Source organism: Somniosus microcephalus, chromosome 2, assembly GCF_052327205.1.
Source record: "Somniosus microcephalus isolate GS21.2 chromosome 2, FLI_Smic_1.0, whole genome shotgun sequence".
In the NCBI taxonomy this organism is placed as follows: domain Eukaryota; kingdom Metazoa; phylum Chordata; class Chondrichthyes; order Squaliformes; family Somniosidae; genus Somniosus; species Somniosus microcephalus.
The window spans coordinates 2,562,265-2,579,420 of NC_140988.1; the positions used below are offsets into that span (position 1 = coordinate 2,562,265).

The 17,156-nt window shown below is 43.8% G+C and overlaps 1 protein-coding gene across 3 annotated transcripts in view; it reads left to right on the plus strand.

Annotated features, from left to right (window-relative positions):
- LOC147122489 (ubiquitin-conjugating enzyme E2 D2-like) overlaps positions 1–17,156 on the plus strand; it is a 51,529-nt gene that overhangs the window by 27,411 nt on the left and 6,962 nt on the right. For 2 of the 3 annotated variants that reach the window (XM_086005741.1, XM_086005759.1), the window contains 2 exons: positions 5,239–5,332; positions 15,779–15,828. In XM_086005741.1, coding sequence (XP_085861867.1) covers positions 5,239–5,332; positions 15,779–15,827 — 143 coding nt within the window. In that variant the 3' untranslated portion in view covers position 15,828. The remainder of the gene's footprint in view (positions 1–5,238; positions 5,333–15,778; positions 15,829–17,156) is intronic. The other variant, XM_086005750.1, reaches the window with a different exon arrangement.

The window sequence follows — 17,156 nt, forward strand, 5'->3', positions numbered from 1 at the left end:
GTCCAAATGCACCACATCCACTGGTTCCCCTTTATCCACCCTGTTTGTTACGCCCTCAAAGAATTCGAGCAAATTTGTCAAACATAACTTCCCCTTCATAAAACCATGCTGACTCTGTCCGATTAAATTATGCTTATCCAAATGCCCTGTTACTGCTTCCTTAATAATGGACTCCAACATTTTACCAACCACAGATGTCAGGCTAACTGGTCTATAGTTTCCAAGCTTTTGTCTACCTCCCTTTTTAAATAAGGGTGTTACATTAGCAGTTTTCCAATCTGCCGGGACCTTTCCTGAATCCAGGGAGTTTTGGAAAATTACCACCAATGCATCCGCAATCCCTACCGCTACTTCTTGCAAGACCCTAGGATGTAAGCCATCAGGTCCAGGGGATTTATCCGCCTTAAGTCCCATTATCTTACCGAGTACCATCTCCTTAGTGATTTTAATCATGTTTAGCTCCCTCCACAAATAGCCCCCTGTTTGTCCAGTGTTGGGATATTTTTAGTGTCCTCTACTGTAAAGACTGATACAAAATATTTGTTCAGCGTTTCTGCCATCTCCATGTTCCCCACCACTAATTTCCCGGTCTCGTCCTCTAAGGGACCAACATTCACTTTAGCCACCCTTTTTCTTTTTATATAACTGTAGAAACTCTTGCTATCTGTTTTTATATTTTTTGCTAGTTTACTTTCATAATCTATCTTCCCTTTCTTAATTAATCTTTTAGTTATTCTTTGCTGGCTTTTAAATGCTTCCCAATTTTCTATCCTCCCACTAGATTTGGCTACTTTATATGCCCTTGTTTTCAGTCGGATACTATCCTTTATTACTTTACTTAGCCACGGATGGCTGTCTTTTCCTTTACTCCCCTTTTTCCTCAGTGGAATATATTTATCTTAAGTTGTGAAATATCTCCTTGAATGTACACCACTGCTCCTGTACCGTCTTACACCTTAATCTATTTTCCCAGTCCACTTTAGTCAACTCTGCTCTCATACCTTCATAGTCTCCTTTATTTAAGCTTAGTACGCTGGTTTGAGATCCAACTCTCTCACCCTCCAACTGAATTTGGAATTCAACCATGTTATGGTCACTCATACCAAGGGGATCCTTTACTAGGATTTTTAATTAATCCTGTCTCATTACACAGGACCAGATCTAAGATTGCCTGCCCTCTGGTTGGTTCAGTAACATACTGCTCAAGGAACCCGTCCCTAATGCACTCTATGAATTCTTTCTCAAGGCTGCCTTGCCCAATTTGATTAGTCCAGTCAATATGAAAGTTAAAATCTCCCATGATTATAGCTGTTCCCTTATTACAAGCCCCAATTATTTCCTGATTTATACTCCGACCAATAGAGTTGCAACTGTTAGGAGGCCTATAGACTACGCCCACTAGTGACTTTTTCCCCTTTATTATTCCTTATCTCCACCCAAACTGTTTCACTATCCTGATCCTTTGACCCAATATCATTTCTCACTATTGCAGTGATTCCATCCTTGATTAACATAGCCACCCCACCTCCCTTTCCTTCCTGTCTGTCCTTCCTAATAGTCAAATACCCCTGGATGTTTAGTTCCCAGTCATGGTCACCTTGCAGCCATGTTTATGTAATGGCCATCAGATCATACCCATGTGTAGTTATTTGTACCGTCAACTCGTCTATTTTGTTACGAATGCTGCGTGCATTCAGATAAAGAACTTTTAAATATGTTTTGTGACAATTTATTCCTGCTTTTACCCCCTTTACTACTTTACCTTTTATATCTTTATATATTCTGTCCCTTCCTGACATGCTCTGGTTTTTAATTTCCCCACTGCTACTTTGCTCTATTGCCTTCTCCGCTGACATTTTTATTTTTCGTTCTCTTGAAACCGCCCCCCCACTAATTAGTTTAAAGCCCTCTCTACAGCCCTAGTTATTCGATTTGCCAGGATTCTAGTCCCAGCACTGGTCAAGTGAAGTTCGTCCCAACGGAACAGCTCTCTCCTGTCCCGGTATTGGTGCCAGTGTCCCAAGAAGCAAAACCCATTTCTCCCACACCAGTCTTTGAGCCATGCATTTAACTCTGATTTTATTTACCCTAGCCAAATTTGCTCGTGGCTCAGGTAGTAATCCAGAGATTATTACCCTTGTGGTTCTGCTTTTTAATTTGGCCCCTAGCTGCTCATACTCCCTCAGCAGAACCTCTTTCCTTGTCCTATCTATGTCGTTGGTATCAACATGGACCACGACAACTGGATCCTCCCCCTCCAAGTTTCTCTCCAGCCCAGAGGAGATGTCCTTAACCCTGGCACCGGGCAGGCAACACAACCTTCCGGACTCTCGCTCTCGGCTGCAAAGAACCCTATCTGTCCCCCTTATGATACTATCCCCTACCACTACAACATTTCTTTTTACTCCCCCCACTTGAATGGCCCCCCGTTCCATGGTGCTGTGGCCGGGTTGCTCATCTTCCCTGCAGTCCCTGCTCCTGTCCTCAGAGTAAGAGCCTCGAACCTGTTGGACAAGGGCTGCGGCTCCTCCAACACTACCTCCTGGATCCCCGTACCTGCCTCACTCATAGTCACACCCTCCTGTCCCTGACCACGGACTACATCTGAATTAGTTAATCTAATTGGTGTGACTACTTCCTGGAACACAGAGTCCAGGTAACTCTCCCCCTCCCTGATGTGTCGCAGTGTTTGAAGCTCGGACTCCAGCTCATCAACACGGAGCCGGAATTCCTCGAGCAGCCAACACTTAATGCAAATGTGATCACTGTGAACATCAATGGTGTCCACCAGCTCCCACATATTGCAGCAGTAACACATCACCTGCTCTCCCATTCTATGTAATTAATTAAATTTATTAATATTATTTTTAAATACCCTCTGCCCTGATACTAGATGAATATCACACCTTAGAAACTATAAACCACAGAGTTTAAGTTTAAAAAGAGAGATATACTCACCAACCAATCACTTACCTGCTTTCTGGTGACGTCACACTTCGATTTCTTTTTACTTCTCTCCTTCCCTCTGAGTTCCAAGTTCGGAGACTGGTACGCCTTAACTGGTCTCTGGAGCCTTTTATAGCCCCGCTGCTGCCGCTGAAATTCCCGCCGACGCTCTGAGGCCTTACCTGGTCTCCTTGCTTTAATTAAAACAAATGATTTTGTCATAGCTATAAGCTTCTCTGCACAAAGCAAGTCTGAGTAGCAGTTTTATTGCACAAGAAACTTTAGGAAAACCCATTATGGAATCACATTCAGTTAAGTGGGTGGTGGGATGTATCTCTGGCTGTGAACTCAGCCTAACCTCGGTGGTGGGAAAATTATTGGAAAGAATTCTGAAGGACAGGATAAAGCTTCATTTAGAAAGAAATGGATTAATCAAGGATAGTCAGCACAGATTTGTTAAGGGAAGGTTGTGTCTGACGAACTTGATTGAATTTTTTGAGGAGGTAACAAGGAGGGTAGATGAGGGTAGTGCATTTGATGTAGTTTATATGGACTTTAGCAAGGCTTTTTTGACAAGGTTCCACATGGCAGACTGGTCACTAAGTTAAAAGCCCATGGATCCAAGGCAAAGTGTCAAGTTGGATTCAAAACTGGCTCGGAGACAGGAAGCAGAGGGTAATGGTTGATGGGTGTTCTTGTGACTGGAAGGCTGTTTCCAGTGGGGTTCCGCAGGGCTCAGTACTGGGTCCCTTCTTGCAGTATATATCAATGATCTAGACTTGAATATAGAGGGTATGATTAAGAAGTTTGCAGATGATACTAAAATGGGCTGAGTGGTTGATACTGAAGAAGGAAGCTGTAGACTGCAGGAAGATATCAATAAATTGGTCAGGTGGACAGAACAGTGGCAAATGGAATTCAATCCGGAGAAGTGTGAGGTAATGCATTTGGGGAGGGCTAACAAGGAAAGGGAATACACATTAAATGGTAGGACACTGAGTAGTGTAGAGGAACAAAGGGACCTTGGAGTGCATGTCCACAGATCCCTGAAGGTAGCAGGCCAGGTAGATAAGGTGGTTAAGAAGGCATTAGGAATGCTTGCCTTTATTAACCATGGCATAGAATACAAGAGCAGGGGGGGTTATGCTTCAACTGTATAAAACACTAGTTAGGCCTCAGCTAGAGTACTGCGTGCAGTTCTGGTCACATTACAGGAAAGATGTGATTGCACTAGAGAGGGTACAGAGGAGATTTACAAGAATGTTACTGGGAGTAGAGAATCTTGGCTATGAGGAAAGAGTGGATAGGCTGGGTCTGTTTCCCTTGGAACAGAGGAGGCTGAGGGGAGACCTTATTGAGGTGTATAAAATTGAGGGGCATAGATAAAGTGGATGGAAAGGACCTATTTCCCTTAGCAGAGGGGTCAAAAACCAGGGGGCACAGATTTAAAGTAATTGGAAGTTTTAGAGGGGGTTTGAGGGGAAATTTCTTCACCCAGAGGGTGGTGGGGGTCTGGGACTCACTGCCTGAAAGGGTGGTAGAGGCAGGAACCCTAACCACATTTAAAAAGTACTTGGATGTGCGCTTGGGATGCTGTAACCTGCAGGGCTACGGACCAAGAGCTGGGAAGTGGGATTAGGCTGGATAGAGCTTTGTTGGCCGGCACGGACACGATGGGCCGAATGGCCTCCTTCCGTGCTGTAACTTTCTATGATTCTATTCTATGATTTTATGAACTTGCAGTGGGCTGAGGCTCATTCTGCTATATAACATTGAATTTCAAGTCAACTGTACATGTTGCATGACAAATTGGTTGGTTCTAAGACATTCTGTAGCTCAACCTGCAACTGAGTAATTGCGCTTGGTGAACACTTGTTAATGAAATCTCTTGGAATCTGTTCTGAGCTGTGTTCAATTACTTTGGAAGCAAAATCCTTCAAAGGGACATTGGGAGGCACAGTAAGTGAATTGGGACAATAACCTTTGACGGAATATCGACTCGTTTTTCAATTTTCCTGTTTTTTCCAGTATATTTTAACCAGCGAGTGCTGACGTGCTGGTAAATACTAATCTTTGACATTCATATTTAATTTGCACAAGACTACAAGAACATTCTGAATAGGAAATGTTGACTTGGATGTTGTTCAACTTTATAGAGAGGTTTTTCTTGCACAACCAGTTGGGTTTCATATTCAGAGGAAGATAACTTCAAACTCGAGCAAACAGTAAATGTGTCAGAAGTATACTGATTGAAAAATTAAACTCAATTGCTTATGCATCTTTCTTTTGCAGTTCTATTGTCCATTTGTTCACTGTTATGTGATCCAAACCCTGATGACCCGCTAGTGCCAGAGATCGCACGTATCTACAAAACAGATAGGGAAAAGTGAGTATCCTTAAAGGTAGCATTGTTCAATGTCAGGAAACTTTGATTTAACATTTTAAGTGTGCAGTCTTACAATCCCACTTTATGCAGTGATAAATGACTTTTATGTGTAAAATTTAATGTTTTGGATGCCAAATACAAAATGGTAAAACTTCACTGAGATTAAATAGTCATTTTTTTAAATGTATTTGACATGGCCTCTCGGCACAGTAACAACTCCGTTGCTGTGGGTCACCATTTGGCGCTGTAAGCTGCACTGGAGTACCTGTTGCGTATATTATCTCTAATCTGGAATAGGGGAAAAGTATATTAAGTCTACTTAAGATGGTCTAAAATTCAGCTAAGGTTGGTTGCTGTGTAAGTTTTAGTATTTTGGACAGAAGCTTGGGTAATGAGGCATACTCTTTGTCCAGTCATGGCACCTTGATTTGGTTCTTGCAAAAGTTCAGTTCTAGCTAGGTTGCCTAATGGCTGTCCATCTGGCATGTCCATTTGTCCAAATTACAGCTGTTTCCAGTTACCTATCCCACTGATCGTTCTGTATTCAAAAGCGATCTGTTTCAAAATGTGCAACTTTTTCTATACCCCCCTCCGCTGCCTCAACCAGCTTCATACAGTCCTCTGGCTCTCATGTAGGCCAAGGTTTATAAGTATTCCTTCTTCCACAAAGGTTTTTAGTGTGTCTGCAAGTGCTGGCAGGCATCTGTAAATGTTTGTTAGCACTGCCTTTGCCACTGGGAGCTGTCTTCAAAAGACCAAGCTGCTTGGGGAAAATCTTCCAGTGAAATATTGAGTCTCTGGGAGGTCCTGTTCATCTCGGATCCTGTGGCATTTGCACCACTCATTTGTGGGGCATGTGATTCTATTTGTGGGTATTGGTTGCTGTTGCTTTGGTGAAAAAGACTTTGACCAAACTTTTGTTGTCTCGATTCCAAGGACCCTGAATTGCCTTGGTGCTTAAGTGTTCATTGGTGCATTGACCAAATACTCTGCATTGCTTTCTAAGTAGGGACTGCTGCTGTGGTCAGTTTCTAGGCCTGTGGAAGTGGATGCCTAGTCTGGTTCAAGAATCGTCTAGAGATTCTGTTGGTGGTATAGGTGTCTAGTGCCTCTGTTTGTCCATTAAAAAGCACCCAGAAAAGTTGTGACTGATCCTAAAGGTCACCTGACAATCTTGGCTGAGAGCAAGCCAGCGGTGCAATATTCACAAGTACTGGCCTGGCTCCTGAGCCCACAGTGTCCACTGCAGCAGTGCTTTCTGAAGGACCACCTCGATCAGGAACAATGCCTGCCTCTGAGAAGACCCTAGCAGGAAAGTCACTTGCACTGTTCCAGGTTCCCAGATTAACCATCCCCAAGGATGTTTTCAGAAATTAAATGAAAGTAAGGTTACTACTAACATGCTTGATTGTAAAATGGATCTGTAATGAGCAGGGATTCACCTGCCAGCTTGCTTCAGGGGGTACCGTTGGAAATGGGGACTCGGCTGTATGGCTTGAATGCCCACCATCCGCACCCCAACAATACTGAGGTATACAGGTAGTGACTGGACAAGAAAGGTGCTCTGGGGTACCATCCCGATCCCAGACATTACTTTGGAGCAGGAGTGTACCTAGATGTTGTGAAACTGGAAATGGGTTGACAAAAGATCTTCGCCACTTTGTTTTGGGTGATCAAGCTACGATTGTCATGTGTCTCGGTACAGAGGGGTCTACAGCTAATGCTGATTGAGATAGCATGGCCTGAATATTAAATGGGGCCAACACAGTTGACCCTTGCAGTTCTGGGCTGAATCAAAGGGTGGGTGGTGACCCTGAGGGCAACCAGTGATTGCCTGCACTGAGTCTGGTTAACATTCTTGGATAGAGCTGCATGCTTTGGAAAAATAGTTTTGGTGCTGGTAAAGCACTTTGGAACAATGGTTAGTCTTCTGCTTCTGACACTCGGGTGGTTAGTACTGGACATTGTCTGCTTAGTGGAATCGGTCAATGTATCTGCAGCTGATGCTGTGGATCCTAGTGGTGCTAATTGGATTGGATGGAACGGATTGTGCTGAATGGGGTTCCTTGTCAAATTTCCTCTTGCATTATGTCTTGATGTCTGTCAATGCAGTCTTGCCTGGTTTGAAGTGAAGCTCAGATCAGTGTTGTAGGTGCTATTGGGGGCTTTTTTGGGCAGGTGCTGGTCATGGCTATTATCGGTGGTAAATGCCCCCAAAATGCTACAATGTGAAATTTTAAAATAACGATTAGTTTAAGAATTTTACAAGATTAAAGTGATAACTTATAATTAGATCCCCTTGCCAAGAAACGATGTAAAATGCTATGCTTGAAAATTTTAATTACAACTATAATTGGCTCCCGGTTAAGCAACGCCTGGATTTTTAAAATTCCCATCCATGTTTTCAAATCCCTCCATGGCCTCCCCCCTCCCTATCTCTGTAACCTCCTCCAACCCCACAACCCTCCGAGATCTCTGCATTCCAATTCTGGCCTCTTGCTCATCCCTGGTTTTAATCTCGCCACCATTGGCGGCCATGCCTTCAGTTGCCTAGGCCCTAAGCTCTGGAATTCCCTCCCTAAAACACTCTGCCTCTTCACCTCTCTTTACTCCTTACAGGAAACTTTCGTTTAACCGGAGGTTAAAAGTCCAGAAAGCTCTATCTACCGGCAAAATTCAGGAGCCGTTTTCTATAAGCTTTTTTACTTCTCGTTGCTTTTTTTCCCCCAATCAGGCTCTGCAAGGTCTGTAGCTAAGCAACAGCTTCAGCTAGAGACGCTTGCAGCTGCAGCCGACTGTTTTGAAGCTGTTGTTAAGCAGTTTTGATCTAACAGCACCAGCTCGGTCCAGTCAGTGCCAGATACCAGAAAGTTTCCTGTATATTGCTCCTTAATACCTACCTCTTTGACCAAGCCTTTGGTCATCTGCTTGGCCAGAATTTTGCTGGCATTTGGAGGCGGGTCCACTGTCAAAATTTAAAAGATCGACAGCGGGTCGGGATCCCGCTCTGAACCCGCCTCCCTGTCAGTATCCCAAGTGCCGGGTCAGCCTGCGCTAAGCATACCCGGCACTAAGCGGCAGGTCAGCCAATTGAGATAGTTATAAAGGTCTTTAAAGATAGTTGAACAGCATTTTACCACCTAGCCATTTTTCCAACTTTTCCACAAGGTTCCCTTCGCTCAGATCACGTCAGGTAAGTGTGTCGGGTTCTCTGACTCTCCATTGCTATGAATAGGTGATAGCTTTTATACCACTTTTGCAGCTAACATTTCACAGCTGTTCACTTTCCAATGTCAGAAGCTTGAGCCTTCAGGATTTGGAAGACACTTTTGAGCTGTATGCACTTTGGAAGTGTTTGGAGTAAACTCTCTATCCACTGTCACCACCTTGGAGCAACCTCTCACCATTGACAGATCGCTTCTGTCATCTCAATTTCAGCTGCCATCTATTTCAGCAGCATCAGTGCTCTTGGGGGGGAAAAAAGCTCACCTTGGTCCTCAGAATCCAACCACGATCAGCCCCAACACCAACATCACCAGGCACACCAGCAGCGCCAACAACAACACCAACCTTCTCCGCAATCACCTGATGCTACACAGGGCATCAGCGCCCGACCACATTGCTGGGGTTTGACAGGGTAGATGCTGAGAGAATGTTTCACCTCGTGGGGGAATCTAGAACTAGGGGGCATAGTTTCAGGATACGGGTCGCCCATTTAAGATGGAGATGAGGAGGAATTTCTTCTGAGGGTCGTGAATCTCTGGAATTCTCTACCCCAGAGAGCTGTGGAGACTGTCAGTGAATATATTCAAGGCTGAGATAGACAGATATTTGAACTACAAGGGTTATGGGGAGCGGGCAAGAAGGTGGAGTTGAGGCCAAGATCAGATCAGCCATGATCTTATTGAATGGCGGAGCAGGCTCGAGGGGCCGAATGGCCTACTCCTGCTCCTATTTCTTATATTATTGCTGCCTGGGACCCCAGCGATGTCCTTATCATGGCCAGATTTACTTTATGACGCTGTACACCCTGGCTGCCACATGATGTGACAGGTTGGCACCACCCCACACCAACACCATGAAGCATCCCTACAACGTCCAAGCCATTCCTTTAATACTCATCACCAATAAGGGGGGGGGGCGTTGGAGGGGGAAAACAACGTTCTGTCTCACCATTCACTGGAACTCACTAAGCCACTTCCAAAGGTGCACACAAATCTGTCCAAGAAAACAGTGTTGAAATTAAAGGTTTGAATGTTTGACAGCACATTAACAGAAAGTTTACATGAACATTGCGTAAAACACCCAAGTGCCTACCCTTGTGTGTTAATTGGTGTGATTGGACAAGGATAAGGGTGAGTGTGAGGGGTGGCTAGTGAGATGGGGAAGTGATAATTTAGATAGAGGGATGGGTGGAGGTGCAAGGTAAGTTGGTGTGAGTAAAGATGTGCAGGAGTAGGGTAGGGAAGGCAGAGTGATGGGGATGTGATGAGTGGCACAGCAGGATGAGGCTGAGTGTGGCTTTGCAGTAACGTTTTGTGATCTACTGAGATCATTGAGTGGTTTGCGCCACTGCAGCCTGGCCCTCCTGACGACATCCCTGCATGTGTCCTCCTGTGCAATGTGCAACCAGGCTGTGTTAGTGTCTTGGGGAGGTCTCTTCCGCCCATTGGCAGGGAAGAGAACCTCCCTGCGTGCTGTGACTCCCTCCATAAACATGGAGGGAGATATGGGAGAGCCTGGGTGCAGCCGTGCACCTTTGTGCAGTGATTCAGTGTTTGCAGCACCTCTATGCTGTAGAACATTGACAGCACAACTGTCAAAATGAATGTGGACATGGTTCCTTTTTTTAAAAAAAAACAGCTGATGACGCGTCATCAAATGACGTCATCAGACCCACTTCCTTTTAATTGGCTGAGAACCTCGCAGGGCGGGCTTAAGAAGCCCTATTAACATAAAATCATGTCGGAGGTTGGGATGCGGACAGCTGCGGGGTCAGCACCTTTCGCGGATGTCACCTACCATGAACCTGCCGAGTTTGGTAAAATCCCAGCCCCTTGTGGCTCGGTGTCAAATCCTGTCTGATAATCGCTCCTGTGCAGCGCCTTGGGACGTTTTACTACGTTAAAGGCGCTATATCATAAGTTGTTGTACTCTGTTTTGGGATTGGGGAATTTGAGTGAGCGTTACAGGTGAGCCTCGGCTGGGGAAAATGAGCTGGCACTCCAGTATGGATCGAACCCTTTATACTGCGGAGGAGTGGAGTAGACACATCACGGTGCTTCTGTTTGCAGAACATCTTCGGGTAGTACTTTGTGATATTCCCAGTAGAATGTGGCATGGTGCCAGGCTACTGCAACTGAGTGTGCATGATGTAATATGCAGAAGGTGATTCGTGCAGGATATGCTTCCAGATAAAGCTCTGCTATTGGATTGTCTGGGTAGGATTCTGATGGACTTCACTGACTCCTCAAGCCACCATTTCTTCCTATGGGAACTCTTGGCAGTTCTGATGGTGTACAATTGAATCTCTGGAATTAGCTTTGACTTATAGTCCTGATTGTGTTCACTGACGACTGGATAGTTCTAGCCTTAACAGATCAAAGTAAATGTACGGAGCAATGTTGCCTGTAAGCTGTGTGGCTGCACAGCAATCTGTAAGGTGCCACACAGGCCGCTCACTGGCTTTTCCATTGTAAATAGCACACATTCGCAGAAATTTCAAGGGACCACGTATTAAAGAAACCGGCTGCGCGGAACAAAGCGCAGCTTACAGGGAACATTGGTACAGAGTCCCCTTTTTTTGACTTGTCAGAACTGCAAAATACTTGCATTTATAATAGCATGATATCACGTCCAGTCAGTGTGGTGGAACAATTCTCAGTAAATAGAGGGTTGCACAATATTAAGAGTTCCATGGAACTTGTGCTCTGGTTAGATGATGCAAGGTACAGCTGAAGGAAGTATTAAGTCAGCCTGTTATAGAGACCAGCTACCTCTTGAATGATTTTAAGTTTGTCTCCACTGTCCTTCCTGGAAAACCTATGACTCCTTGTCCCACAATCCAGGTTTAACTTGAAAATACTTTTGAGAGAATTCTGTTCTATTTGAGTACAGTTTGATCACCGAGGGGCAAGAGAGACATTCAAAGCCCTGGAGGCAGTGCAGGGAAAAGGAGCAAGACCAACCCCCAGTGCTGGAGAAATAAGTTATGAGGAAACATCGGGAAAAACTTGAAAGGAGATGACTGAGCGTGCGTGTGTGCGTGACACGCGCGCGTGTACACTGCAGGTGGAAACCAGTATAAAAAGGGCAAATGGAATTTGGTAATTTTTTATATACATCGGTGTGGTAGATATTTTTTTAAAGAATGCTCGTGTGGCCTAATGGTTTTTTCCGTTAACGTTCTTGTATTCTAGCAACATAAAGTGATAGGCTATCGGTGTTCCGAGTTTGAACTTCACCTGTGATGGTAAAATGTTGACTGATTTCTTGAGACAAATTAAGCCAAGATACTGTTTCAGAATCCGATCTGGTCTTGGGTTAGCTGTAAGTGTAAGGTGGATCTACTGCTTCTGTACACAAGTGAGGTCATGTGGAGTAATGGGATTAAAAGTAAAGGACTTTTAGAACGTGGGTTTGAACACGATCAAATTTATATTGCATGAGCTTCAAGATCTTGGTTTAAATGTTGCCTTCTCCCTCCCTGCTTTCAGTAACTTTACCTGCTCTTCAGCCTGTCCCAACTCCCTCTACCAGTCCTCCTCCTCCTCCTTGGCCAACACACACACCTCCACTCAGTCGAGCCTTTGACGTGAGGAATGCTATATAGACAGTGTTACAAGTTGTTGTAAAACATAGGTAGCTGGTACCTGTTTAACAAATGGCTATCTTTGGTTGGTTTTCATGAATCTGGATTTCTTGCAGGAGGACAGTAATGGGGGCCCAGCCTTGAGCAGGGCAGTTGACCCTGAGGGCAGTGATTGAAAGCAGTGAAGTCGAGACATGATACTACATTCCGAAGGGATTATACTGTTGGCACCAAATAAATCTCTCCAACATTCCCACTTTTGTGTAGGATTGCCATTAATTCTAATGAGGCTCCTACAACTGCAATTTGGAATTTATATTTGGTCATACTGGCTATTTATAGTCAAGTTATCAAATATTCGATGAAGCGGGCTTTGCTAAAAGTAACCAATAGACAATACCATCTTTACAGCAGAAGCAAAGGCCATTCAGCCCCATCAAACCTGTGCAGACAGTTAGCTAGAGCAATCCAAAGCTAATCCTATTGCTCTACTCTTTCCCTGGCACTTCCCCTATCTCTCTTCCTCTGCTTAAAAGATGCCACGGTCTCTGTCTCGGCTACTCCATTCTCCAGATCGTTGGTTTTCATTGCCCCTCTACTTCCCAACCAATTGTGTTCAGCCTTGCCTGCGTAGCCCACAGGAAATCGAGTTAATGCTTCATCTATATAGCTGTTCTCCGTGGAACTTGGTTCTCATGGGATCACCAATATTTATCTTTTAATTATTGTGGTTTTCAAAGGAAACTGTAAATAGCATACCTCAGTCTCCTCAGTGAGATTGTTCTTGAGCAACTGCTTAACATGCTGTGGTTCCTGGGGCAAAGTGTCAGCCAAGAAGTGTATTTCTGGTACCTAACCTGCCCTTCATGTGAAGTCTAGATGACTGGCCCCATCCTTACTTAAAATGCTTGCACCAGTTCTGGTATCGGAGCCAAACCCCTTTGATACCTGTCGGAGCAAGAGACTTTTCCACTTTGCCCTTTTTTCTCCTCCATTCCCTCCATCTTTTCTCTTTCGTGCTTCATTTTCCTTCCTCCCCTTCTCCCTCTGTCTTTGCGTCCCCTCATTTGCATACTGTATGGTAGTATATATCTAGATTCTTGATTTTTAGACACTGACTCGCTTCTTAAACTGTGCTATAGCATGCTGCAGCAGAAACTGGCCTCTGGTTTGAGTAACTTGCTTACAGCTGGTGACAGATATCTTCTAATCCAGCCCACTACAGGGTGGGGGTGACAACATCTCGGGAACTGCAAGTAGCCAGCCAGAGGCTGTACACTTTCCATCTACCAGTAATGGCTGTTTAGTTGGCTGATGTCTTTGGACAGCTTAGATGGTCATGGGTGCCATTGTGAGACTGAGTAATGTCAGAGGCATTCACCTGGGGTTGAATGTGGTGCTGCTGCTGAATTTGGGTCTTGCACCCCTCTTGAAATGATGGAACCCTGAAACTGATACTGTCCTAAACCACTTTAATTCTTCTGGGGAAAATTGTTGTTTTGCACTGCGTGTTTTGGAATTGGGAACATTCAAAGGGTAGATCCTGAACTTTATTTGGGATTTCTTTCGGCTACCAAAGATATGTAAACCACCAGGGCTCTGTGAAGGTTTCTGGGGTGGAGGGTAATTCTGAACCAGCTTGCTGAGAGTAAACACTCATGTCTTCAGTTAAAAGAAGTTTCCTACTTAAAACAATACATAAAGGACCTGGGTAAATCTTCTGAATTGTTTAATCCCTCTGTTGGACGTTTCCAGTCGGAGGTACTGTCGAGCTTTCTTGACTCACTGCTATTAAGATGTATAGCAACATTGCTATCTATTTTCTGATGCACTAAAAAATCTTGTCTGCTTGTCACATTCTCCCCCCCCCCCCCCCCCCACTATTATAAATGTGGCCATAGGAATTTGTAATGGGATTTGTCTGTAAAATCATCACTGTGCAGTCAGACTACTGAGTACCCTCAATTTTCAATGCTTTCTGAAAATCTGCCATTTTTTTCTTTAACAAATCTTTAATGTTCAGAATAAATAACTTAAAACCATTTTAAAAAAATCATAACATAATTAGGAGCAGGAGTCGGCCATTCGGCCCCTCGAGCCTGCTCCACCATTCAATAAGATCATGGCTGATCATCGACCTCAACTCCCGCCTGATCCCCATATCCCTTGATTCCACTAGAGTCCATTGAATTGTTTCTTGTAATACCTTCATTGACATATTTATTGGAGAGCCTCAGCCTGTCTCTGAAGTCTGGGCTTCAATTGTTTATTTTTACCGACAAGAGTTGAGAGAGCGCTTGCAATTACATCTGTGTTCTGATCATTTACAATTTGCAGAACTTGTGCATCAATGCAGGTGTGCCTCCTCATGCTGTGAGGCTTTGAGTTTCTTTGCTATTTCAAGAACCATGGGAGTTTTCCCAACTGCCTTAAAGTAGAAATTGGGTGAAAAGTTTATTTTTAATATAGGCACCCAGACTGTCTTGAGAAAGATGTTCTCTTGCTCCCAGATTGGATATTACAGTAATTTGCTTTTGAGACATGGCGTTGATGCACCACTATGGGAAATGTTGTAGATTGGTTTCCTGGCCTCCCTTGCTATCCCCTGCATTCCATTTGCAGGTAGACACGCGATTGTGCATGCAGCATGAGCTGCCTTAGGAGCCATGTCTTGGATAACTTTTAAAACCTTTTGCTTCAAGAACTACTCCAGTGTGTCACCACCAATGGGATGCTTCCCTGAAAATTATCTTGAGCTCCTCGTTCAGGTTAATTGGAACAGCTGACGGTATAAACTTGATTTGTTTGCAAGTTAAACATTTTATGTTGACACAATTGCCGATTGTTGCAGGTCCTAAAGGGAGTATGGATTAAGCACTTGGGGTTGGGGAGAGGAGAGGGTTATACTTCCACAAACATTTCTCCTCTTCCCCACCCCTCCCCCACTCACCTAGTATGGTCACGATGAGCATTTGTCCCTTGGGGAGGGGATGGGATATTCTGCAGTCTGGAACCTTGGCAGAAATCCTTGCTTCCTGCCAGAAGACCAGAATTTGTTTTTAAAGAGAAAACATTATCCCACTTTTGCATTTTTATATATTTTGTATATTTCCCTGCTCTTTGTCTCTGCTGACAGTGAGCTGGTTGCTGGGAAGTACGTAGGTTGTAAAGGTAGCCATCACCTTTTGTACAGAGTGTGAAGGTAACCTAATAAATTCAGGAGCCCCTTTATTGAGCATTTCTGTGTAGAAACATGATGTGTATGTCACATTGCAAATACTGTAAAAGAAAAGCCAAATATTGCAGAAGCTGAAAATCTGAAAAAGAACAGAAAATGCTGGAAACATTCAGCAGGTCCGGCGACATCTGTGGAGAGAGAAACCAGAGTTAACGTTTCTGATCGATGACCGTTTATCAGAATTGCATGATACTACGTTGTATTGCCTGCTTCATGGTACAGTTGTACTAGTTTGTTAAGAGCATGAGTTAGTTGCACCATAAGCTTCCTGTTGCCCTTGCTAATTAAGCTGAAACCAGCCATATTCCTGTGTGGGGAAGATCAGAGCAAATCCTATAGCTCTAAAGTTTTTTTTAAAAATTGTAGGTCTGATTTTTGTGCTTGTCAACCTTAATAGGTATAACAGACTAGCAAGGGAGTGGACAGAAAAGTATGCAATGCTCTAGGGTAAGGTGCTTGCAGCTTGTGAAGCTCAATGCACACAAATAGTGCGATTCTCTTGTTGCTGCATGCTGGTGTATGGAGTGACCAGGTATGAACTAACTGTCGTCAGACGCACGGTTTTTTAATTGGGAGGTGGAGAAAGAGAGGAGCAAGGATCGACCAGCCTTTTCCCAATTGCTGAATAATATATAATTGCATGATAAGTTTTAGGATCTGTGCATGCTTGTCATTTTAGGCACTGTTCTACAGCAGTGCTAGAGTGCAAAGCTACTTGTGTCCTGTGGATCACTGGTGTTTTAGTAATAAAACTGGACACTGTAATAGTTAAATTTAAATTCTCAAGTATATAAAAGTAAATATGTTCAGCTTGGAGATTGCTGATGGAACCCCTATGTCACTACTGCCCATGCATTTTATTTTACAACATTAGCTGTGTGGAACTTGTAAAGCTACATCTAACTAGCAACATTTATTTGAAGTCTAGTTTGACAATTAAGAATCCTCCCTATGGACTAGTATCCGCTTCTATCTCCACACTATAATCGTAGATTGGCTCAAGCATTGGATTGCTTTCAGCTACGAGAAGGATAAACAGGGTAACTATAGACTAGTTAGTCTATTCGTTGTGGGAAAATTCTTGGAATCCATAATTCAAGATAAAATTGGTGAACATTTGTAAATGCATGAGTTAATCCAAGATAGCCAGTAGGATACGTTAAAGGTAAGTCATGAGGTTTTGTTTTTGAGGTGTGTGGCTAGATGAATGGAATACAGTAGATGTATTTCCAGAAAGCATTCATGTGGTATTTCAAGAGGCTTGTTAGTAAGATATGTAATAAGGAAATGTAGCAGCTTGGCCAGAATATTGGTTGACAGAAATCAGCATAAATGGGTGTTTGGATTGGAAGTGTTATATTCTAGGGGTCAATGCTTGGTCCACTTTTGTTGCTTTATGATTTGGCTTGAGTATAGGGAATGGAATTTCAATTTGCTGATGACACCAGTAGATTTGGCAAACAGCGAGGAGGTGTATAAAGACTTCAGGAAGACAGGTTAGTGGAATAGTCAAGTGGCAGATGCGTTTTAATGTGTGCAAGTGTGAGGTCATACATTTTCGGAGGAAAATTGAGGAATTGGAGTATACACTCGATGGAAAGACGCTGAAGGAATTTGATGAAGAGGCCTAGGGATTCAAATACATAATTCCCTGAAAGTACGAGTGCAGGTTGGTGGTCATAAAAAGGCAAACAGCATTTTGGGTTTTATAAATGGGGACATAGAATACAAGAGTAAGAAACTTGTACAAAGCACTGGTTAGGCCACGGTTAGAG